The 24,959-nt window shown below is 51.8% G+C and overlaps 2 protein-coding genes across 4 annotated transcripts in view; one reads left to right on the top strand and one right to left on the bottom strand.

Moving 5' to 3' along the window:
- Positions 1-1,091: 1,091 nt before the first annotated feature.
- On the bottom strand, positions 1,092-14,064 carry KAT5 (lysine acetyltransferase 5). 2 transcript variants are annotated; one of them, XM_073351680.1, is made up of 14 exons: positions 13,554-14,064; positions 13,400-13,466; positions 9,507-9,575; positions 8,586-8,722; positions 7,980-8,159; positions 7,087-7,167; positions 6,380-6,454; positions 5,542-5,790; positions 4,921-5,010; positions 3,350-3,490; positions 2,590-2,677; positions 2,356-2,515; positions 1,966-2,047; positions 1,092-1,626 (listed from the first exon to the last, which is right to left on the bottom strand). In XM_073351680.1, the coding sequence occupies exons 1-14, from the start codon at positions 13,563-13,565 to the stop codon at positions 1,492-1,494; spliced, it is 1,566 nt and encodes a 521-aa protein (XP_073207781.1). In that variant the 5' UTR covers positions 13,566-14,064; the 3' UTR covers positions 1,092-1,491. The 2 variants fall into 2 exon arrangements, with proteins under 2 accessions (XP_073207781.1, XP_073207780.1); XM_073351679.1 differs by having other exon boundaries at positions 2,590-2,683; positions 13,554-14,059.
- Positions 13,802-24,959, top strand: part of RELA (RELA proto-oncogene, NF-kB subunit) — a 23,936-nt gene continuing 12,778 nt past the window's right edge. The window contains exon 1 of one of the 2 annotated variants that reach the window (XM_073351677.1): positions 13,802-13,823. Coding sequence is in view for 1 of the 2 variants with exons in the window: in XM_073351676.1 (XP_073207777.1) it covers positions 17,828-17,834 (7 nt within the window). In the remaining variant the exon portion in view is untranslated. Of the gene's footprint in view, positions 13,824-17,228; positions 17,835-24,959 lie in introns of those variants that run through there. The other variant, XM_073351676.1, reaches the window with a different exon arrangement.

Here is a 24,959-nt window from a genome sequence, read left to right as displayed (position 1 = left end):
CCTTATGCTGAAAACACTGATCCCTCAGGTCCCTGGGACAGGCAGCTTCAACATCTGGCAGAGGGCAAAACCTAGGCATGCTGAAGCCTGGCCCAAGTCACAGCAGCTGAGTGGGATAGAACCCAGGTGTCCTGACTCCCAGCCACTCTTCAAACTACGTGGCTATGATTCTCTCTAGATGTCTCATGCTACCCAGGAAGGATTCTAATGCAGGAGCTAGGGCTTCTGGGTTCTCTTCCCCCTTGTGCCTGCTGTGCCTCCATTTTCCCCTCTGAATGAGGCAGGGAAGAGTGCTAGCACATTCAAAAGACCCTGGCAGGACTGACCAGCTAGAGGCAGTACAGGGCAGCAGGGTTGTGCTTGCAGCCTCTTTTCTCTTCCTCTCTCTCCAGGCTGTCACAAGTTTTGGCACAATGCGTGTCCCCACCCAGAACCATTCTTGCCAAGGGAATATTCAGCATTGTTACTTTATGGGGGGAGCACCCTGTTAGCAAGGCCTAACTCCGCTGTGTGGCTGCTGTTTGCAGGTGGGCCTGTTGCCAGACCTGTAGTGGGAGGGTGGGGCAAAGCTAGTCAGGCCCAGAGGCTTGTCCGAAGTAGTGGGATGGGGATCAGCACCATGAGGCTGCCAGACAGCTGTGGGGGGAGAGCAGAGTTTAGTGCTCAGCCCTAAGTGTCTTGGCCCAATGGCAATCAGCCCATCACCTGTCCATTGCTCAGTGCAGCCCCTGGCACTGGAGGACATCTGGTTCCAGATCCTGCTGAAATTGCTGCTCCCAGGGAGAAAGAAATGTGCTACCAGGGCAGGGGGAGAGCATAGCAGCTTTGAGATCCTAAACTTGTGTTTGGCCACAGCTTCAGCCAGTCTGCACCCTTCCAGGGTTCGGGCATGTTCATTGCACAGGGAGTGCAGCAGCTGGCTCTGGGGTAACACATAGTAGCCACTGCTAGCACTAGTGGAAGAAGTGATGGCCCCCAGAATCCCTGGAAGTCGAGGCCTGATGCTGCTCAGGGTCCTGCACAGCGCTGGGGAAGATAATGCAGCCTGAGCACCCCTCATCCTTTTCTAGCTGATTAAAAATGATCAATCGTTTTAGTTCCAGGATCTTTATCAAAAACTCAGTTCGAGTGACAGAGAAACGCAGATGCCAGCCAGCTGCCAGGGCCACCCATTCCCAGTCGTTGGGCTCCTCGGTCATAGCCCACACTGTACAGGATGGCCTGGCAAGATGCAAGTCCTACATACAAATGGGGCCCTCACCCTGGCACTGAGTCAAGGAGAGCAGCATGGGGGCCTCTGCCCCTTCCCATGGGGGTCGAGCCACGACCGGAGCCTAGCCCTGTGGTAGAGCACATGATCACCCTTGGAGATGCTGTTGCCCAGTCTGTCCCGGCCCTGGGATAAACTCCCAGGAGCTGCACATTAGCTGGATGGCTGTGAGGCCCCATGCCAGGGCCATGGGGGAGTGGGTGGCAGATAGGCCCTGCCTCTCACCACTTGCCCCTCTTGCTCCAGTCCTTGGGGGTGAAGTGCAGACATTTGGAGTCAATGCGCAGGATCCGCTTCAGCATCGCCCGCTCATGCCCATCCACTATGTCCTCCGAGAGTGTCAGGATGTATTGGCCCTTTAAGGGAGAGAACAGGGGCCCAGGTTAGCGATGGGGTTCAAGAGAAATGTCTTGTCAGGGTTCCTGAGAAAATTAGTGAAGGGACCTGAGCCAACCTAGCTGCTTGTTCCACTGATGTGTTTCGGTCCCAGGGGGCAGCCCAATCAGCACCCCCTGTCTCCTAGAGCCAGGGACAGACCCCATGAGTCCTGCCTCCCAACCCCCTTTAATTCAGCTACCCTAATGCCTTGGTATCTCTCCATGCTAGTGACATATACAAGGAAGCCACTTGCCCCTCTTGGGTACTGCTAGGAATCTCATTGCCTGCTTCCAGAGCATTCCTTCCAGGGTGGATACCTTGTAGTAATTGATGAGGTTCAGGTACTGCAGTGTGGAGATCACATCCTCCTTCTTGATGCTGGTGATCTCGCTGATTTCGCTGAAAGGGAATGGGAGACACGAGGGGGTGGAAGTCAGTGGCCTGGGGGGTCACTGGCGGGCAGGGGGGTGGGGTCGGAAGAGAGGCTATGGGAGCCAACAGCACCTTCCCCGTGTGCCCTGAGGCCATTCTGTTTGCGACCAGCCCTGGAATCACAGTCGAGGAAATGCTTTTGAAGCAGCCCTCTGTGAAGTGTTAACTCTGACTCTGAATGACAGCTGGGTCTGTTCTCCATCACTGATTATTGGTGCAGAATCCTCTGCTCTAGGATTGAGGGTGGAGTTTGGGATTGTGGGCAGGGCACTCACTTGATGGTGATCTGTGGGCGCTCCCCGTTCTCAGACTTCAGGTTCATGAGGATCTCCAGGATGGTCTGGGACCAGTAGCTGCGGTAGGAGAGGAGCCCAAGGTCTGAGAGTGGCTTCTCTGGTGTCCCCGTCTTCCCTTCTACCTTGGAGAGCTCATAGCCTGGTGGGGGGAGGAGACGCGGTGAGGGAGCTGGAGATCTGGGGAGGGAGCTGGGATGGGAAGGTGCCACTTACTGAATTCGATGAGCAGCTTGCCATAGCCTCGCCTTTGGTATGGGGGCAAGGTCAGGATGCAGGCAACATTGTAGTCTTCCGTGGACTCCTTCTCCTACGGCAAACAGCAAAGGATTCACACCTCAGCCAGTAGCTGCAGATTGCTTTCATGCTGGGTGTTCCAGTGACGACTCTGCCATCAAGACTGCCACAGATCCCCATGCCTTGTACCATGAGTTCTGGCCCCAGCCCCTACATTAATTCCTGCTCATGCCCCCTTCCACAAATCCTGACCCTGGCCAGAGATTCCTGCTCACGCACCCTCCCACAGATTCTCTCACAGCCACTGTGGCCCCCTGGCACAGATTGGGACCATGACCACATTCATCTGGGCCTTCAATCCCCACCTATGGCCATGGCCACACCAGTCCCCTCCTCCACCACAGCCACAAATTCCCATCCATGGTCACAGTGGCCCCTCATTCCAGATAGCAACAGCAGCCCACAGACAGAGCCTGGTCAATGGGGGAGTGGCTGTGACAAGGCACAGTGATTCCCTGACCAACGGCTAGTCTCTCAGATACTCCCAACTTCTGTGACTCTTCAGGCATCCCCCATGGGGAGGTTCTGATCCCATCAGGCAGCGGGGCCAGCCCATGGGATTCCTATCATACCACAGTGACCCGCTCTGACTGGCCAGAGAACAGTGGAAGAGCAAGGGCTGTGACAGGAGCAGGGATGGAGGGTTTCATCCGGGGAGCACAGGGCAGTGCCCCCTCACCTTGGAGAAATAGCCCACGATGTGGAAGCCCTTGCAGTCATACTCCGTCATGACATAGAAGAGGAAGGGGTCAGTGTCATAGTACAGGGTCTTGTGGTCCAGGAAGCACTTAGCCAGCAGGCAGAGGTTCTGTGAGTAACTCTGCAGGGACGGCAGAAGCCAGAAGCATTAACATCCCCACTCTACTGCCAGGATGTGTGTGTGTCAGCTCGCTTCAGGGGGCTGCTGGGGAGGGCCCCAGCTCTAGTCACCAGCCCCCTGGCCTAATGGGGATCTGCACTCAGACCTTCTTCAGCCTGCTTCATCAGAGTGGCTCAGGCCACGGTATTAAAGCCGCATGTTGCCCAGGACACTGTCATAAGCAAACTGGAGAAATGTCTTAGTCGGTGTTTCTCAACCTTTTTGATACCAGGGACCAGCTTGCTGCCTTTCTGACCTGTGTCAGGGAGATCCCAAGGACCAGCTTTGGTCTAGATAAAGTTACTTTATGGTGAGCACACAACTAGTTAAAAGACCGTATTCAAATGCATCCGACGAAGTGAGCTGTAGCTCATGAAAGCTTATGCTCAAATACATTTGTTCGTCTCTAAGGTGCCACAAGTCCTCCTGTTCTTTTTACTCAAGGGGTAGTTATCAATGGTTCACTGTCAAACTGGGAGAGCAAAGCTAGTGGGATGCCATAGGCATCAGTCCTGAGTCCCGTACTATTCAATATTGTCATTAATGACTTTAGATATTGGAGTGGAAACTACGCTTATAAAATCTGCAGATGACACCAAGCTGGGAGAGGTTGCAAGCACTTCAGAGGACAGGCTTAGAATTCAGAATGATCTTGATAAATTGGGAGAATTGGTCTGAAATCAACAAAACAAATTTCAGTAAAGACAAGTGCAAAGTACAGCACTTAGTGGTAGTCCTGCTGAGAAGAATCTGGGGGTTAAGATGGGTCAACAGTGTGATGCAGTTGCAGAAAAGGCTAATATTTTGGGCTGTATTAACAGGAGTATTGTAGGTGAGATGTGGGAGGTCCCATTCTATTCGGCACTGGTGAGGTCTCAGCTGGAGAACTGTGTCCAGGTTTGGATGCTACAATTCTAGTTAAGTATTAGAATTGGTTTCCAAGGGACGTTGTAAAATCCCAGTCACTGGAGGTTTTAAAGGTTGTTAGACAAACACCTGTCAGAGATGGTCTAGGTTTATTGGTCCTGTCTTAGCACAGGGGCTGCGCTAGATGACCTCTTGAGGCCTCTTCCAGCCCCACATTTCTAAGATTCTATGGAGGAGGAGGGTGCAACAGAATCCCATATAGGGGAAACTGAGGCACAGACGGGCAGGAACTTCCCCGAGGTTACCGAGAGAGGCATCAGTTGGGCTGGGAATGAACCCAGGAGTCCTGACTCCTCTCTGTTGTAGCCACTAGAACCCATTCCCACAGCCAGACATCCCTGTCCCACACCCAGGTTCCCACACCCTGGAATCAGGCAGTCTCCTAAGGGTTAAAAGTGGAACAGAGCACCCCACCCCAGCCGTGCCCTAGTGAGGGGACCTCCTGCCCCAGACCTGCCCCTTGCCTTGTTCTTGCGCCCATCGATCTCAAAGAAGGAGATGGTGCCTTTGCGGTAGATTTCATTTCCAGGTGGGTGCCGCAGGTCGCACTTGGTCTGTGGGAGAGAGAATCCCATGGGAGCAGTCAGACCCTGCAGCTTGCACACGAGCCAGCTCGATTGCAGAATGACACCAATGATTGGGGGTCAGAGGGACTGAGTTCCAAGGGAAGAGAGAAAGAACTGGATGCATCTAGCGGAGTTCAGGGGAGCAGCTAACAGGCTACTTGGAGCCAAAGAGTAAACCCCCCAAAGATCGAGTATGCCTCTTCCTCTCCTTCCAGCTGGTAGAACTAGGATTAGAGAATTATACAGCTACAGGGACTCCTCACCCCGCACTGAGATGCGATTCCTCTGGGGTGGGGCAAGGGGGCTGTTTATACAGGGGCCTGGTGCCAAGTGGGGCCAGAGTCAGCACCAACTTGGAGGGAAATGCAGCCCCTACTGAGTCACCCACCCTGCTCCCTGCAGGCCAGAGCCCCTAGTGCCATGCTAGGGAACACACTCAGGGACAAAAGCCCTGGGATCATGGAGTCAGGGCTGTGCCTGCCGGGGGCCATGCAGGGGCACGGGGAGGGTGATACGTACTAGGTGCCTCTGCAGGCACTTGAGGCTCTTGACGTATTTGAGGCAGAACTCGCAGAGGTACAGCACAGGCAGGGTGGTGAGCTCCTGTGGGTAGGGTGAGAAGTACCAGGGCTTCAGGCGGTGCCGGCCCAGCTCGATGCACTCTATGTTCTTCATGCGTGTGATGATGTCGTCATGGCTGCGGTCCGACACAAGGCTTCCCGTCATGCGAGGGGCCGAGGGGATGCCGTCAGAGCTGTCCTGGGAGTCCTGCAGGCAGCACAGAGGCAGGGTCAGGAGCTGCTGGACATGCCCTCCTAACCCCTCCTCTCTAGGCCCCACTCCCCACTCAGTCTCAAACCAGGCCTCCCTGTGCCCTTCCCAAGGGCCTCCAGAACCCAAGGCTGGCTGCTGATGGTATATGTGCTGTGGCACAGAAAGGAATCCTGGCTTCTCTCCCAGATCCTGCAGGGAATCCAGCTCTGAGAGAATGGGCCTGGGAGATCCCCCACCCCACTTCTCCCCACCCAGCACAACCAACCCTGATGGTGCTGCAGCCTTTGCCTTGGGCAGGCTATGATTTCACCTATACTGGGGCTCAGGGCTGCTTCTTGAGCCAGCAGCATCTCCCCCAGGGAAAGGGGCAGGAGCTAGCAGAGAGCTGGGGAGATACAGTTCCGGTCAGCAGCTGCTCCAGGCCAAATCCTGGAGGGACCCCATTGATCACCCATGGAGTGGATCCCTGCCCGATGCCCTGGGAACTTGAAAGAGCTCCTCCACTGCTGGCTATGGCTGGTGGCTTCCTTGGCTGGGGGAAGCTAACACCCCATCCCTCCATTCAAGTCAGGGCAGAGTTTACCTCATCTGTGCCCAGGCAGTTGGACTTCCTCTTCCTGCCAGGCTGGGCAGCCACGGCTCTCCTGGCTGAGCCGTTCTGGAAGAGAAGGTGAGAGGGGTGTTATGTGCAGGCCATGGGCAGGAGGAGGGATCATCCATTTCCTGGCAGCAGCACAGGGAGGGGCTCTGCCTCCCATCATCACCTGACCAGTGGGATGGAGCTAGGAACAAGGCAGTTTTAAGGCAATCCAACATCACAAGGCAGGCCCTGGCCCCACCTAGAGCCAAGGAGTCAGGGCTGGAACATGGGGACCCATCAGAACTTCCCCCAGCAGGCAGGCAGGTGTCATCTCCACTGGGACTGAATCCTTTCTGCTCCCCATAGAGCGCCTTGCTGAGTCCACTAAGCAGTGGGGCTGGAAGTTAATGCCCCTTGGAGTTGCCCAGGGCAGCTGTATTTGGAGGGATTGGCTCAGGCTCTCTGCAGACTCAGGCATTGCTGTATTGGTTGCATTTGGGTTACATTTTCTCCCCAAGCATGGGAGTGAGAAGCTGTGATTTTGCCCTGATCACATGACTGTAGGAGCTCAGGCCCTGGTCTCAGGGTAATAGTTCCTGGGCCTATACCCAGCCCTGGGCAGGAAGGAGCAAGGAACAGTGCCCAGAGCTCTTCCTCCTGATGGAAATACCCCTCCCTCCTGCACATCCTATCAACCCCTCTGCTCTTACCTGGGGGAACACAGAGGCTTGAGTGGTCTCTGTGGAAGCAGGGACAGGGGTTGCTGGGGAAACCACCTCCACCTTCCGTTTCTGAAACAGACCCAAAAAATGGTTCATCCACATGGGATGTTGCAAAGCTTCACAGTCCTCCGCCCCTGCACAGCATTCCCCACGGGCGCAGCTTCTCATCTGCAGATGTACGGGCATCACAGTGTCTTGTAATCTCAAAAAAAACTTTCTAGGCCGTTTATATGGGGATCCTTCACCCAGCACTGACTTGCAGCTGCCTCTGGGGTGGGGCACAGGGCTGTTTATACAGAGATCCCTGGCCTGGCGCTGAGAGACCTCCCGCTCTGGGGTGGGATCTGAGGGCTGTTTAACAGCACACAACAGTGCTGCATGACAGCATAGAGCAGGAGGATAAGAATCTCTTTTCCAGCCAAAACTGCATGAAGTTCTAGGGAGGCAGAAAGTAATCATCCAAGCTCTGATTTGGCTAGGACACCGTGGTTCACCCCAAGACTCTGAGGGAAGGGTTGAGAGATTTTTAATGACCAAGAGTGGTTCCTTATCTGCATCATTTGATTGAGGTCTCACTCACCCTTTAGCTTCACACTAACTGTGAGGGAAGAGCGCCCCCTATTGAGCCCCTATTCCCCACACTAGCATCATGATATGAAGGACAGTGAGCTCTGTGTGGCTGAGCTCTGTGTGGCTCTGGGTGTGGGGAGAATGCCCCCTAGTGAATCCCCAGCACCATGCCTTGGGGGCCTCCCATGCAAGTCCAGACCCAGCCCGACCCCGGCCAGCTTGTGTGACCTGGCGCGATCCCAGCCTGTGGCCATGCCCAGACCATGCTGAGGACACGAGGTGGGGGAGGTATCCCCAGCACCGGTGCGTACCGTTGTCCGATGGTTCGGCTGGACACAGGAGCTGGAGGAGAGGGGTTGGTCAGGCTCCCCGGGAACAGCCTCCCTCTCCTTGGGTAGGTTAAAGCGGAGCGTTATCTGCACTGGGATGGGCAGGGTCTTACCGCTGGCTGGAGTTGAGGCAGGTTGTAGAGACAGATCCAAGGTCTTCCTCTGAGTAGGGATGAAGATGGTGGGGGGGAGTTACCAACACACCCGTTGGGGGAGAGGATGCATTGCTGGTCAGGTGAGGGGGGCATGGCGCCACTGTCCCAGCTCGCGTGGGCCAGGCAGCGAGAGGAATATGTGGGTCCAGAGAGATGTGGGCCCTGCTCTTGGGATAAGGAGTACTCTAGCATCCCTGCCTTGGAGACCTGTGTTTGCAACCCCTAAGTCAGGATCAGGTGGAGGGAGCCGGCCTGAGCCATCAGGGAGAACACTCTTCTGGGTAAGCATCCACATCTCCCCATCCCTCCCTGCAATCCCAAGACCCTCCAACCATCTTGATCCCCAGGCCAGCACTCTCATCCCAGACTGCCCCCTATAGCATCCCCAAAGCAGCACTAGCATTCTCCCTGGCCTGTGGCTAGCTCCTCTTACCACTTCCCGCTCTGGGGAGCTGGGTCGGGAGCCAGGCAGCCCATTCTTGGTGGGAGTCTTGGCTTCCTTCTTGGGGAACTGGATCTTCTTCAGGTCCAGCCGGTCATGGGTCACCCATTCATCCAGACGCTTGTTAACTGCGGTGGTGGGGAGACCAGGTTAGTGGTGCTCTCTGTTAGGGTGATGGGAGAGGAGGAAAGAGGCCCCTGCAGACAGCCAGTCCCAGGCAGAAAAGTGGTGCTAAGACTGCCCAAGGCTGGAGAGGGATGGATGAGCTGCGGAGGGGAAGGCAATGCCTCATACTGGTGAACAGCACCACCCTCTGGCCATTTGGACCGTTGAACCCAAAACATTTACCTCCATCAGTCTCGGCTCCAGAAGCAGGAGTCCTGGCTTCCTCATATGAGTGAGGTGTATGATGAGAGGCGAAAGGTCTTCAGGCGGGAAAGTAACACGCCCAGGAACTTGGGACATTCATAACTACGGCCAATATACGTAACGCCCCCACCTGTGTGTGTGTGCGCAACAGGGGACCCCCCCAAACAGGACAAACAGCACAGTGCCCCCTGGGCAGTGGGGTCAGCTCTGATTCTGAAGTAAGCGCACCACCTACTGGGTCCCTGACCCCACTTGCCACAGTACTCTGATGGGAAACCTCAAAGGATCCAGAGTTCCTTGAGCTGGATCAGAACCAGCACCCCCTAGAGGGGAAAGGCCCAGTGTCCCACTCCCCCTCTGAGCCAGCCAGTCCCCACAGTATAAGACCAGATTTGAGACAACATGCACTAGAGGGGAAAACCCCGTATCCAATTCCCCAGAATCCAGAGGAACTCCCTATTTTTATTCATGTTCTGGACCAGCCTGTGTCAGTAATTTCCTAGTCTGATTCCCAATCAGCCAAGGGCCAGCCAGTTTACTCACAGTCAATGTAATGCACGTAGAAAAGCTTCCGGCCACTGATGTCCTTAACACTGAGGATTTCCGCCAGAGCTGCAGGGGGAGAAGGAAATAGCATTTCAGAGGAAATTTCCAGTCAGAGCAGAGATGCAAGAAACCCTCCCTTGTAATGTTTATACACCACAGGGATCCAGCGCTAGGAACAGAATGCACAGAGTGGCTGCTTGACACCAGAAATGGGCAGGGGGAAACACAGTGACAACAGGCTGCATGAAGTTAGGTGCTGCAATGGGAGGGTTGTGCCTAAATCTCATCCCCACCCCCCACCCCTGCTTCTCCCTCTCCCCTCCCAGAACTGAGAAAAGAACACAGGTGGCCTGGCCCCTAGTTTTCTACTCCCTTTCCGCATCCAGGCTGTGGAAACAAGAAGTCCTGACTCCCAGCCCTCAGCTCTAACCACTAGACCCAACTGCCTCCATATAAATACCACCCCAACAATGAGTGGTGAAGGCAGCATATTTTACACAAAGACTGACAATTTTTCGAAATTGCCATATTTTGATAAGACCTGAGTTTGTGACACTGTTTCCCACGAAACACTTCAGCTGTGATGCTGCGCTCTATAACATGCTAGAGGACTCAATGGGAAGTGCTGGGCATTGCGGGATCAGGGGCAATCTCCCAAATATTGTTTTCTTTCAAAACACTTTTAGAAGGGTTTTTTTTTCCTAACCCCATGTTGATGCTTATAAGGGTTTTTTTCCAGCAATGAAGAATTTGACTATGGATAGTTAAGAGTGAAACTGCATTGAGCTGTCAAATGCACACAATGAACAATCTGGGTAAAAAGAAAAATATGTATATTAGTTTGATTCAATTTCTTCGGTTCTAGTCATCTTGGGCATTACTTTTAACTACTATAGGTCTCAAAGGCGCACGGTCACACAGCTAAGAGTGCAGGTCAACTGTTTAAGATGGGTACTGTACTGTGGAAAGCAGCAACTCTGAAAAGGACATAGGTTCATGATAGATAACCAGCTGAATAGGAGCTTCCAGTGTGACGCTGTAGCTAAAAGGGTGAATGTAATTCTTGGATGGATAAGCAGAAGTACCTCAAGCAGGAGTTACGATGGACTATAATAATAATATAATAGCATTACTGGATACTGTGTCCCATTCGGATGGCCACACTTCAAAAAGGAAGCTGAAAAATTGGAAAGAGAGCTAAAAGAATGATTTGAGGTCTGGAAGACTTGCCTGACAGTGAGTGCAATCTATGTCGCTTATACAGGAGAAAGTTAAAAAGTGACTGGACCATGCTACATGGGGAGAAGATTCTTGACAGCAGAGGGCTCATTAATGTAGCAGATAAAGTTAGAAGGTGATCCAACAGCTGGAAGCTGGATATTCAGGCTAGAAATGAGTCTTTAAAATCAAGATTAGACATTTCTTTCTAAAAGCTGCACTCTAGCTTGACCACCACATCTGGGCTGGATGCAGGAATGGCTGTGATGGATTCTCTTGCTCGGGTGATGCTGGTGGTCAGAATGGATGGCCAGTCCTCTCCGCCCTTGGAATCCATGATCACTGCGTTCAGGTTTGGTCACCCCAGCTCAACAAGGATGTAGCAGAATTTGAGGGGGGTTCAGAGATAGGTGAGCAATAGGCACCTGCGGGGGGTGGGGTGGGGGAACTCTCCTGGGAAGAGAGATGAAATGACTGGGATTGTTTGTCTTACAGAGGAGATGAAGAAAATGTTACATGATAAAAGTACATAAAAGAATGACTGGGTCGAGAATGGGGATGGGAACCTCTGTTCTCCATGTCTCATAGCACAAGAGCAATGGGAATTTCAGAGAAACTTCAAAACCGATCAAAAGACATTCTTTTTCATGTAATACACCATCAGCCTCTGGAACTCATTGACACAGCTGAGTGCAGGATCCCAAAAGAGACTGGGGGTTTATAGGGATAATGAGACTATCCAGGGTCAACAGGAAAAAAACCAGGAGTTTTGGAATCCTCCCATCCTCTAAATATTGGGGGAATCCACCCTGTATCAGGTTATTCCACTGCGAAGTAAGAGATTTTACACCTATGCTCGTGGAATTGTTTAAGTGGGAAGGCTGTGAAGAGTATAAAATAAAAATACCCTCTGCAAGTTAGTTACATATTTAGGGCAATGCCCCACATGATTCTATTGAATGTAGCAGGATAAATAGTCGCAGAAGTTGGGAGGGTGATAATATAGACATATGAGAAGTTATCATGTTATTACAGGAGTGTCTGGAAAAACACATGCTGTTTGGATTTCACTGGAATAAAACGTTTTTCATGCTAGAGCTTGGTTTTGTCCCAACTCTGGCAGCATTTCACTACAGCCAACATTTTCTGTGTCTATGTCATTCATTATAAATCATAATTAATACACAAATGGTGTGATTAATTATATATTAATAAAAGAGTGCCCTGGGAGTCAGAACTCCTGAGCTCTATTCCTGGCTCTGTGAGGGGAATGAAGAGTAATCTTTAGAGAAGGGGCTTTGTACTGCCGTCCATAACTGTAGCATCGGAGGCATGGAACTTATTGGTTCTCTTGACAGCTCTGGGAGGGGAGTATGGACTTCAAAAATCTCTGAACCTACTGGAAAGAGCAGAGGAGTAGGAGTCAAGACTCGAAGATTCTGTTCCTAGTTCTGCCATTTGACATGTGACTATGGACAAGTTTCTTTCCCTCCCTATGCCTCAATTTCTCCATCTATAAAATGAGAATAATACTAGTGACCTGCCTGGGATTGAGGCTTCATGGAGCTTTGAGATCTCTGGCATTACTATCTACACCTTTTTTATTATTCACTATTTGTATCATGATAGGGCTTAGATTAATTACAGATCAGGAGCCCATTGTGCCAGACAACAGCCAGACCCTTATCAGTATCCGGGCTTCTCCCCATGGTGCCAGGCACTGCAAAATGAGAGACAATCCCTGCTGGAAAGAGCTCACAGTCCAAGGATATGATGAGAGGTAACAAGCAACTGGGGAGAAAGGTGCACAAGGAATCATCTGTATTTGTAATTACCAATGACCACTCAGAGGCCAGCGCATTCCTGCAGTACATGTCCTCAATACAGTTCTACAGTTACATGAGACCATTCTGATTCTGGGGCAGTACCCTGGGTATTACTTCCAACTTATCTGTATGTATGTATATATATCTATATCTTCTTACTATATGTTCCATTCTATGCATCTGATGAAGTGGACTGTAGCCCATGAAAGCTTGTGCTCTAATAAATTTGTTAGTCTCTAATGTGCCACAAGTACTCCTGTTCTTTCTGGGTATTACCCAGTGTCTCCCTCGCCCAGTGTGTGACTAGCCCCTGCCTTCAAATGCTGCCCTGGGATCCTCGATCATAACCTGAAGAGGAGGTGGTTATCACACACACTTAGGGCACCCCATATCCTATTCAGGAGATGGGCAGGTAGGTCCAAAATGACTGGCCTACATTTCCCTCCCCAGGGAGCCGAAAACTCAGACCTGGAGGATGTCAAGGACTTGAGATGACCAACCACCCCCACAATCTGGGTTCAAGGGCTCTCCAAGAAAGAGGGGCCCAGCTCCACATACTTACTGCCCCATCACACTCCCTGTTCCATCTTCCATAAATATCCCAACCTTAACCCTTCTTGCAAATAGGGCCCCCCCATTGGCCCATCTCCCCCTCCACCCCATCTCTTCATTGGCCCCAACCTTATAGCCTCCTTAAGACCCTCCCTTCCCACAGGGAGCACCACAGCCCTACATGTCCCACCCCCTCCTCCTCTCCAGATAGCCCCCATCGTACTCATATACCCTCTAGCCCCTCCCCTCCCCCTTAGGCCACACCCCTTCCAATTGGCCACGCCCCTCACTTACGCCATTCATCTTCGTTGTCCTGGTTGCGACGCAACACGGGCAGGCGGCAGCCTTCGGTCACCTCCCCCTGCGGGCGGGATGCAAAACGGTTAGCGGGGACTCCCAGGAATCTCGCCCCCACCCTGCCGGACCCCACCCTCCGGACCCCACTCACCACCTCCGCCATCTTGGATGCTCGCCGGGGAGCGGGGCCTTCTCTTCCGTTCCCCGCGCCGGGACACTTCCGGGAACGCGTAGGATCCCTTCCGGTCTGTCATAGCTACTTCCGGCCCACTCAATATCAGCTTCGGTAGCGTCCGGTCCCGCCTTGGCCCTGCTCAGAATTAGTTCCGGGAGCACGAGGACCCCTTCCGGTCCCGGCTAGGCCCCACTGTGGGGCTGTTCTTGGCGCCCGCCTGGCTCGGAGACAATCTGCGGAACCGCGGTTAGGGAGCGAGGTGTAAATGGCGGCAGCGGGGGTTTGACCCAGCACCGGGGCAGCGAGCTGGGCTCATGGGAGGAAGTCATGTGACGCGGCCTGAGGCGCCTTTAGCCTCATGTGACACAGCACGAGGCCAGTTGAGGGCTCGGCAGCGTGTGTCGAGGGGTCCCCGAGTTTCGGCTCCGCTCCCTCAACCCCGGGATAGCGGGAGCCGCGTGAAACCTGTCCCTGGAGCCCCCGAGCCCGGCACAGCAGCCAGCCAGCCTGGGCCCACAGCGACCGGACTTGGAGCCCCAGGGACTCGTCTCCGGGGCTGGGAGCCAGGGATCAGGAGTTCAAGGGGCTTCCATTGTTTGCTGCTAATATTTCCACCCGCTTCCCAGCCCTCTAGCTAGGGGAGTGACTAGCATCCTTTCTATTGGAAGTTAGGAAGCTAGGGGCACTTAAAGTGAAGCTAGGCCTAGAGCCCATCTCTCTAGTGCCTCCATAGCACTCGCTGGCCACCACTTGCCTTGCCTCAGTTTCCCCAGGGAATCTTTAATCCCTTTTCTGGGGGCTTTCCAGGTCTGTCTTTTAATCACCCTTTTATCAGGAGTTCAGCCTTAGAGAGGCAATCTCTTCTCTCAGCATGCCCAGGATGAGGGCCCCATTCAGCAAAGTGCTGTACAAACATAGAACCTACCTCACAATCTATAAATCAAGAAATGACAGATAGATACAGCCAGACAGGAGCAATGAGACAATCCTGGTGTGCATGCTGGGCAGTGGGTTCACAACACCAACTACCTAAACGTCATGCTTTTTGTAGCCATTGTGACATAGTGGGGCTTTTCCCTTGTTATGTTGTACGTGAGCCTATGTGAGTCTTACTGTTTTGCATGAATGCTGTGTGCCTCAGTTTCCCTGTGTATTGCACCAATGTCTAGGTGGTGGGAATAAGGGTGTGTGACTTTGACAGGGGCTGCTCCAGCTGCCTGCATGGATGCTATGGCCACCCCTTCATAACTTGAGACCTAGGAGGGGGATGCGACCAGGTGACTCTTGGCCCGGGAAGTGAGACAAAGGCCGGAAGAGGAACAACGGGCAGGGCAGGGGCCAGGCAACTGGAAGCTAGTCAGTTGTGGCTGGCTTGGGGCATAGGGGGAGGGCTAGAGCCCTGGCTCTGGAATCCCCTCCCCTGCAAGATGGACTTGGCTGAAAGTCACTGATATCTATGCTAACAAATTCTGTCCTACACTGTGTTCCTGTCAACTAATAAACCTTCTGTTTTACCGGCTGGCCGAGAGTCACATCTGACTGCAGAGTTGGGGTGCAGGGCCCTCTGGCTTCCCCAGGAACCCCGCTTGGGTGGACTTGTTGCGCCAAGTGCACGGTATGGAAGGGGATGCTGAATGCTCCGAGGTCAGACCCAGGCAGGTCAAAGCTGTGTAAGCTTCTTACCATGGTGACAATATGCTCGGAGAGAGGAGGCATGCTCCCCCAGATTCCTGTCTGGCTTCATAGGGAGTAGTTCCAGAGCTTCACCCCGGTGACTCCGTGACAGGCATCCCAACAAAGGATAGTTTGAAGGAGGACAATGAGATGGCTCTGTGGGTATTTACAGTGAGCTCCTCACAAACATGAGTGATAGCATGGGAGAAAGGATGAAGGGACTTTGTTGACAAGTGTAACAAGTGGGCAGTGGATATTGGCAGCACAGGCTGATTGGGGATGGGAATTGGCTTCTTTGTACTAAATGAGAAATCATAGTTGCTAGAACTAGGGGTGTTGCTGCATTCCTTGGCTTGAAGTGGTTTCCATTAGGAACAGGGTTTACAGTTTGGTTCAATGGCTCTTAGCACCTCCACTATACAAATTGTTCCAGCACCATTGTGAGAGATTATAGGTCAGGTGGGGATTGTCCATGGACGGCCTTGAAAGGGAAGAGAAGCAGTTTATGACTGATCTAGGAGAGAAGGGAAGCAGAGAGAGGGGTGACATGGTCAAAGTGAGGGCCTAGGAGAATGATCTTTGCACCAGCAAAGGAATTTACAACAAGGAGTGGTCTCCCTCAGAGACTTCTGGGGGAAGAGGTAAGGTGATGTGGCTGTGTCCTCCTTAAGGGAGGTTGGTGTGAGTGAGTTTATTTGCTAATGGTGCCCATGGTGTCCTAGAGACAGAGAATAGAAAAATAGCTCTGCCAAGAAACAGCCTTGAGGGTTCACCTCTGAGGTCCGAAGCCCCCGGGGCGACTGTAGGGCCATCAAACATTGACTTGGCCATTTATTGCTGTGGCCATTTGGCCTAAAAACCCATTGGGGAGGCCACAGCAGCTGTGGTAAGACTCCTACGCTTCCTGTTTCCTTTGTGGCCTTGTCACAAAGTTTATGGCACTGTAATGTCCATGTGCAGCCCCATATATAATCTTGTAACACCCCATGCTGGTCCCTGTCCCTGTATAATCCAGGGGTGCCCCACCCTAGTCCCAATGTTTCATGAACTGGTCCCTATATGGCCCCAAAATGACCCACTGTAGTTTCTAAATAACCCCAGAGCACTCATTGGCTAGGTCCTTATACTAGCCCATAAATTCCCAGTCGCTATATGTCCCAGCAGTGCTTCTCCCTCGACCCTGTCCTGGTGCCCATATGGACCGATTCTGCCCAATGTGTGGCTCCCATATAACAGGGGTTCTCAACGTTTTTCTTTCTGAGCCCCTGCCCCCCAAATATGCTATAAAACCTCCATGGCCCACCTGTGCTGCCACAGCTGCTTTTCTGCATATAAAAGCCCCACGCCACAGCAGGTGCCGCAAAGCTAAGATGCTCAGGCTTCAACTTCTGCCCCAGGTGGCAGAGCTTACGACCCCAGGCTTGAGCTCTGCACCGCTGGGCTTTGGCTTTCTGCCCTGGGCTCCAGTGAGTCTAACACTGGCCCTGCTTGGTGGACCCCTCCCTCCCTCTCAAACCTGCTTGGGGCCCCGCACCCCTAGTTGAGAACTGCTGTTATATAATGCTCCATCCTATCGCCCCTCCAATCCTAGAGTGCTGCACCCTAGTGCCTATATAGCCTAATAGTGTCACACACACGCAAGTCCGTATGGTCACATGACACCCAGCCTATGGGTCCCATACATAGGGTGACCAGACAGCAAGTGTGAAAAATCGGCACAGCGGGTGGGGGGTAATAGGAGCCTACATAAGAAAAGGACCCAAAAATCGGGACGGTCGCTTTAAATGGGGACATCCGGTCACCCCACCCCTATGGCTCTGTGACGCCTTGCCCTGGTACCTGCCGCCTCTCTCTATTTCTCGGCCCCTCCCTCTCTGGTTTGGGATTCGCCCCTGCTCCCTTCCTCGCTGGCGCTGCCGTTCTTCCGGATCCGTCGCTTCCGCGCCTGCGTGGAATCCCCCGCTCCTTTGCATGATGGGCGGGGCTTTCCCAGCAGCGGGGCGGGTCACGTGGCGCGGGCATTTCCGCGAGCGGCGTAGCTTGCGAACGGATACAGCGGCGGCGCCTGGATCCGATCCCGCCGGAGGCCCCCGCCTGGACCACGCCCCCTCGGCCCCGCCCCTGCCTCGGACCCCCGATCGGGGCCGGAGCCCCGCTTCCGCCTCGGAGCCCCTCGAGGGGCTGGACCCGCCCTAGCTGGGCTCCCAGGGGCATCCCCAGCGGCACCCCTCTCCCGAGTGGGGTGGGGACCCCCGTAGGAGTCAGAATCCCCCCATTCCCTGCCAAATCCTCCCCCTTGGCGCCTACATCCCCCCGTCTCGGGGTGGGAGCAGCTGTTGTACTGGGACACCTCCATCCCCGCACGCGCTCTTATTGTGGACTGGGGTCCATCTCCTGAGCCCCCACGCAGGGGCCAGCCCTAGCCTGCGGAGCCCTCCCCCCCCAACCTAGTATCCCCTGGGTTCTTCTGGTTCCCAAACTGGGAGCCCCCCTCCTCGACTCCCTCCAACCAGGGAGCCCCCACCCCCGTACCTTCTTGATTCCCAGCCTGGGTCCTAGCCTGACTTCTGGCAGAAATGGATGGTAAGTGTGTACCCCCACTCCAGCAATATGGACTTTCCCCCAAATCCAGAACCCCCATTTACCTCTGGGGTGTCTCTACTCCCTTCACCCCCGTCTCTGGAGGGGCGTGTGTAAAATGGGAGTCGCTGAGACAGTTGGGTGTGTGGAAGCAGCTGAGCTTATAGGGACGGGGGGGGGAGGAAGCCCCCATTATTGGAGTGCTGGTTCTGAATATGGGGGGCTTGGAGAGCAGCTGGGATTCCCCGGGAACGTGGGTTTCCCCTGCTTTGTCCCATCCCCTGCTGCCCATTATTTCTCTAGCTGCTGCATTTCTGGGTCCCTGTCTTGTTTTGAAAAAGTTTTGTTGTGGTGGTGTCTGGTGAGACCTGCTTCCGGGGCCTTGGTTGGCAGCGAGTTCCTTGTTTGCTTTGGGGGTCAGGCAGGCACAGTGGATTTGGGGGCTGAAATGTGGTGTGGGGGGAAGAGATGAGGATTTGTGTGCCATAAAAAATGCCAACACATTGGGAAAAACACAGATAGCAGAATCCTTCGGCATGGAGGAAGGGCCGGGCTGGAGTTGACTGGACACTGTACAGCATAGAAACGGCAGCTCTGACGTGATATATTTGAACACCTAGTTCTTATATAGTGTGGCACTTTCTGTATTATCCCGTAACCCAGAGCTCTTCTGTCTCGCCAACCAGGGCAGAAATACAGTGACAGAGTAAATTAATCCCTTCAAACCGGAAGTGTTTTGTTGTTATGTGTTTGAGACTTGAGGAACTCAATCTGTTTAGCCTAACAAAGAGAAGGCCTGATTTGATCTCTGAGCACTACGTGGGGAACAGAAATTTGATAATGGGCCATTCAGTCTAGCAGACAAAGGCCTCACAAGCTCCAGTTCTTGGAAACTAGACAAATTCAGACTAGAAATAAAGTGTTTCTGTTTTAACAGCGAGGGGAATTAATACACTGGGATGACTTCCTAAGGGCTGCAGTGGATTCTCCATCATAGGCAACTTTTAAACTAAATTGGATGATTTTTCTAAGAGATCTGCTCTAGTTCAATCAGGAATTAATTCGGGGCTGACCTATATGGCCTGTTATACCAGAGTTCAGAGTAGATGATCACAGTGGTCATTTCTGGCTTTAGAATCAGCAAATCTATTTGTATTGCACTACTATGTAGGAGCCCCAGTCATAGCCCAGGACTCCTTGTGCTGGGTGCTGTACAGACCCAGAACAGAAAGATGGTCCCTGCCCCAACAAGCTGACAGTTCCTACTGAATTAATTGTGTGAGTGGCTCATGTGCTGGGTGCATCCTCCAGATTTGTAGCTCACTAGAACTGTACCACCTATGGACTCCAGTCAAGATTCTCTTCTGCCTATGTACTTTTCATGAAGATGTCCTCGGTGTTGCCTTCCTTAGAAATTTGGAGGTGGCGGAGCGGGGAGGTTTGGGCAGCTGGGCCTGTAGGCTCTGGAGAAGAGTTTGTGACTGAGCAAGCCACCCATTTTGGCTGAATGGCTCAACATGAAACAGCTGATTGTGTGGATGTGTTGGGACGGTCCTCATTAGAGTTCAAAGTTAAGGTGGCGATTGTTGCAGGGGGTGGGCAAGAGCATGTTGGTGACGCTCTGTTTTTAAAGGGCTATTTTTTCACAACCTAGGGAGCTAGAAAGGATGGATATATCTATATAACAAACTCCATTTTCCACACCCCCATCAATTCAGGCTATCTCCACCCCCAGTTCTCTGCTCCTTTCCTACCCTTGTAGGCTCCGAAGTGGGGAACTACAACAAGCCCTAGAAGTCACCAGTCCTCATGTGTCAGGGCTCCGGTTGAGGGGTTGGGAAGGAATTGCTCCCCACCCAGCTGCCTTAGGGAGGTGGGGTGCTGGGCTGATGGAGCCCACTGGTTTGATCTGGTACAGCTAATCCTAAAACTTCCAAGTGCCTTAACTAGACCCTGCCACCAGAACCAGAAGCCCAAATACCACTGGGGCTAGTGTGCCTCAGCAGCAACTGAGACAAGACCTTAGGGTTAAAATAAATAACACCATCTTTTCCCTGCTGCTAATACCTATTTATTAGGTGTATTGTGGTAGCACCTAGACTCTCTTCCCCCTCCCCATCCCCCCGACTGAGGTCAGGGGATGGTACTGGATGCTTTCCAGACCTCTGGCTGAGACCTAGTGCTCCCAGTTGTGGTGGGCACTGCCCAGACACACAGCGAGGGACAGGCTCTGCACAAAGAGCTTCCAACTGAGACCTTGTCTAAGGTAAAAGGTTTTCCAGCTATGTTGGCTAGGAGTGTAGAACCCACGGCCAATGCAGTGGAGACATCTTTGCTGGTATACCCTGCCTAGCATAGACAGGGTGTTGAAAGACACAGGGTGAGAGGGGAAACTGAGGCACAGAGAGGGAAAGGGACTTGCCCAAAGTTGGTGGCGGACCTGGGAATAGAACCTAGGTGTCCTGAGTCCCAGTCCAGTGCCCTAGCCACTAGCCCTGGTGCAGGGTAGGGATTGTCTTTCAGTGTGTGTCTCTGCAGTACCAGACATGGTGGGGGGCTGTGTGGCTCTTGGCATCACAAAGCGTTCCCAGTCTTGGCCAGGGCCTGTAGATACTTCTGTAATACGAGTAATAATAATGGAACAGGTTATTCTGATTCTGCTCTCTGTTATCCACCCAGTCGTAGGCTCTGATTCAGCAAGGTGCTTGTGTGTAATTCTACCCAGCATGAGTATTGATATTGCTGTGTATTTCATATGTGTTGGTAGCACCAGGAGCCCCAGTCCCGCAGCAGGACTCCATTGTGCTCGGCGCTGTACGAAGAGGACAAAGGTACTCCCTGCCCCAAAGAGCTGGCTGGGAGTTACTGCAGTGAATGACTTTGAACTCAGGCTAATTGCCAGGCTGGATCAGGCCTGAAGTCCTTCTAGCCCCATCTCTGACCATGGCTGTGAAACCAGCTGCTGCAGAGGCAGGCAGTGGGAGCAGCTGAGGGGAATAATCTGGCCCCCTTCAGTAGTCTCCTGCCCACTCTGACTGGATAAGAGCAGCTTCATTGCTGAGGCAGGAGGTTTGATGTCCCATCCAAAACTCTGTCTGGCTTTCCAGCCTTTGCCCTACCAACTCCATGTAATCTTGTTCACCAGAGAAATGGCCAGTCCCTTCTGGATTCCTGCTCAGCCCCCAGCCTCAGTTGTAGCCTGTGGCAATGGGTTCTGCGGGTGAATGGTGCCGTGCATGGAAATCCTTTCCTCTGATCAGTTCTGAATTTGCTGCCTTCTGATCTCAGCCAGGACTCGATTCAGGGCACGCCTATGGCCTGTGTGAGAGAGGTCAGCCTATCTCAGGGGGCCCTTCCGGCCTTAGAATCTATGACTGTCCTAGTGCTGCCAGAAAGCAAGGGATGCTCCCAATCTCTCCTCTTTACCATCCTTCGCTCAGATCCAAGGTGAGCAGCCCTCACTGCTCTCCACTGTTCCAGGCCTCTCAGCCTACTAGGAGCCACCTGCGATTCTGGGCCCTGTAGGAGGTGGCATGCCTAGTGCTGTGTGTGACTGCACCATTGGTTTATATGCTGGCATTGGAAGACCCTTCATCCCGCTCTTAGGGCACTGTGTAATTTGTTTGCTTTTTGACTGCTGCTTTTAATCAATTTGTCCCATCAGACGCCTGAACCCTTGGTCTAACGCACATATTCAATATTATTTGTATTATGGTTGTAACTCAAGATTCCAACTGAGATCAGGGTCCCCCCATGTGCACAGCTGGGGGTGGGAGAGGGGCCATCCTGTTGTGCCAGGCACAGACACACAATATGAGAGAGTCCCTGCTCTGGAGGAGCTCACAGTCTGAATAGACGAGGGGTGGATGGGGAGGCAGAGGCACCAAGAGGGGAAAGGACTTGCCCAAGGTCACGCAGCAGCTCGGTCGCAGATCTGGGAATAGAACTCAGGAGTCCTGACTCCTAGGACAGTGCCCCTATCCACTAGACCACGCTGCCTCTTAATTCTTGTCAGTCATGCATCATAGTAGATTTCCAGGCCAGAGAGCCATTCCTGTCTCCAGCCCAGATCTGGTGGATGAGCTAGAACATTGGTTTTAGAGTGACGTGTGAGCTGGATGAAAAGACCCCAAGTAATAGATACTCCACCCAGTCCTAGAGTCAGCTGTTCTAATGGTTAATCCCCCTCCCTGTTAAAAATTTGCTGAATCCATGAGATTCTTTATACAGAAAGGCAGCCTTGAACTCAAAGGGTTTTTTAATAGAAAGAATCAGGGGGAAACATCTTTTTGAGTTCAGGCTTTAGAAATATGGCACAATACGTCAGCCTAAGTAATTTAGGAGCCGGTCTCATTTTAAAGAGACTTAGGCGAGACTAGGAATTTAAACTCCAGTCTCTCTCACTTAGGCGTGTTTGAAAATTTTCCCAGGCTGACCTGAAATAATCAATTTAATTCACTGGCTACAGTTAATCCCGCCGTTTCTTTAATTTAGTTTTAAATGTGAAGCCTGTTTTGATAAGAGAAGTATATGGATCCAAAACATTTAAGGTTTTGTTTAATAAAAATGCATTTTAGATGCTGTTTTGTGTGTTTAATTAAATTCCAGTCACCATCCTAATGCAGCTTGACACAAATAATGAGCAAAAAGTTAACTATCTAGTAAATAAGCTATATGTCTTTCACCATTTTCTAACATGCTAAAGATGTTCAGTTAATAAGAATCTGAAATATTAAGCTATATAATTGCTTAAATAAATGCATATTGTTATAGTATATTCTCTTAGGCAGCAAAAAGGTGTACCAAATCTCGCGTAAAGGCTCTGTTTAGTTGTAACTCAGCATGTTTTAATGAGGGGGCACCTTTCTTTAGAAAATTGCTGAAGTACAAAGTTTATGAAAATGGATGATTGAAATTGAGGCTTCCCACTTCGTAATTTAAATCACCTTGATTTTAAATCAGTCCACCATGGTTTCCTAGAGTTTAAGGACGCAAGAGATCATCAGATCCTCCAGTCTGACCCTCTGTATAACATGGGGGGTTCATTTTCATCCAATCCTGCTTGTATTGAGCGCAATGCATTTGAATCCTCAGGAGGCTAAATTATTGTGAGCCCCATGCAGAGAACAGGCAAGACCGAGGAGCCCCCAGTGCCCAAGGGACCTGCGCTGGCAGGGAATCGCTGTGATGAGCCGTGTCCAGCTGATCCCAGCAGGTGTCCTGCGCCCCATGCTGCAGGGGAAGGTGAAAACCCCCAAGGACTCTGCCAATCTGACCTGGGGGAAATTCCTTCCTGACCCCCAGTCTGATGATGGGCTGAACCCTGAGCATCTGGGCAAGACCCACCCACCAGGCAGCTAGAGAGAGGATTTGATACCATCTCAGAGCACTGGCCCACCCCATCCAGTGTCTCGGCTGGGCTGATCTCTGGTGCTTCAGAGGAAGTCAGAAAAAAATCCCCAACCCAGACATAAGAGCATAAGAACGGCCATACTGGGTCAGACCAATGGTCCATCTAGCCAGAATCCTGTCTTCCGACAGTGGCCAATGCCAGGTGCTTCAAAGGAAATGAACAGAACAGGTAATCATCAAGTGATCCATCCTCTGTTGCCCATTCCCAGCTTCTGGCAAACAGAGGCTAGGACACCATCCCTGCCCATCCTTGCTAATAGCCATTGATGGACCTATCCTCTATGAACTTATCTAGTTCTTTTTTGAGCCCTGTTATAGTCTTGGCCTTCACAGCGTCCTCTGGCAAAGAGTTCCACAGGTTAACTATGCATTGTGTGACAAAATACTTCCTTTTCTTTGTTTTAAACCTGCTACCTATTAATTTCATTGGGTGACCTCTAGTTCTTGTGTTATGAGAAGAAGTAAACAACACTTCCTATTTCTCCAAACCAGTCATGATTTAATAGACCTCTATAGTATCCCTCCTTAATTGTCTCTTTTCCAAGCTGAAAAGTCCCAGTCTTAACTAACTAAACGGATCTAGTTAGCTGTACATTGTGGGAAAAAATCCCTTCCTGACCCCAGAAAGTGACTGGCTGAAGCCCTGAAGCATGAGATTTGATTACAGTCATCTTAATGTAGACAGTCTCTGTCTTTTTGCAATCATGGAAACAAAATCAGTTTAGAAGCCGCTGCCATGAGGATTTAAATCTGGCCCATCTGTGTCTGATTTCAGCATGTTCATTGGAAACAGAGTGTCTGCAAATTTAAAACTGTTTTTGTGGGGGAAAATACTTTCCCACTGCAACAATTAATCCATGGGACTCACTGCCACATGATTTTATTGTGGCAGAGAGCTCAGGAGGAATTGCATAGGGCCTGGATGCTCATAGGGCAATCGAGACATCCCGAGAAAAGATTAAAAAAAAGACAAGCAAGCCTTTTGGAAGGGCTTTGGAGCTTCCTGCTTCAAGCCACAAGCTGCCTGCTAACTAATGGCTTAGTGACACTCCAGGAGCTCAATCTATTTAGTTTAAGGCAGGGGTTCTCAAACTGGGGGTTGGGACCCCTCAGGGGGTCGTGAGGTTATTATGTGGGGGTCATGAGCTGTGTGCCTCCAGCATTTATAATGGTGGTAAATATATAAAAAAGTGTTTTTAATTTATAAGGGGGGATCACACTCAGAGGCTTGCTATATGAAAGGGGTCACCAGTACAAAAGTTTGAGAATCACTGGTTTAAGGGATATATAAACTCCTTCACAAGATGCATGCGCAGGGGAGTGTGTTTGTGTGAATCATGCACACAGGACACACACACACACTGCTCTGTAGACAATCTCATGTGTGTATAATAATCTTACCTCTTATCTAGTACTTTTAATCAGATTTTAAAGCACGCTACAAAGGGGAATGATATCATTCTCATGCAGCCACCTCTGGTGTGGGCCACTGGGGCTGTTTATACAGAGATCCCTTTTGCCCAGCACTGAAATGCAGCTGCAATTACCCCTATTTTACAGATGGGGAAACTGAGGCACAAAGAGGGAAGACTTACCCTAAGTCACCCAGTAGGCTGGTGGCAGAGCCAGGAATAGAATCCAGGAGTCCGGATCTCCAGTGCCATGCTCTACCCACTAGCCACACTGTGAGGTCCATATGTAATATTCACCTCCCTG

This window comes from Lepidochelys kempii, chromosome 7 (genome assembly GCF_965140265.1).
Source record: "Lepidochelys kempii isolate rLepKem1 chromosome 7, rLepKem1.hap2, whole genome shotgun sequence".
In the NCBI taxonomy this organism is placed as follows: Eukaryota; Metazoa; Chordata; order Testudines; family Cheloniidae; genus Lepidochelys; species Lepidochelys kempii.
This window is presented reverse-complemented; position numbering and strand designations above follow the sequence as displayed.

Coding starts and splice junctions, on each gene's coding strand:
- KAT5 (XM_073351679.1), bottom strand. Junction 7,168..7,979: donor AGCCGAACCATCGGACAACG/GTACGCACCGGT, acceptor GGTCTGTTTCAG/AAACGGAAGGTGGAGGTGGT. Junction 1,627..1,965: donor ACCTCATCAATTACTACAAG/GTATCCACCCTG, acceptor TCTCCCTTAAAG/GGCCAATACATCCTGACACT.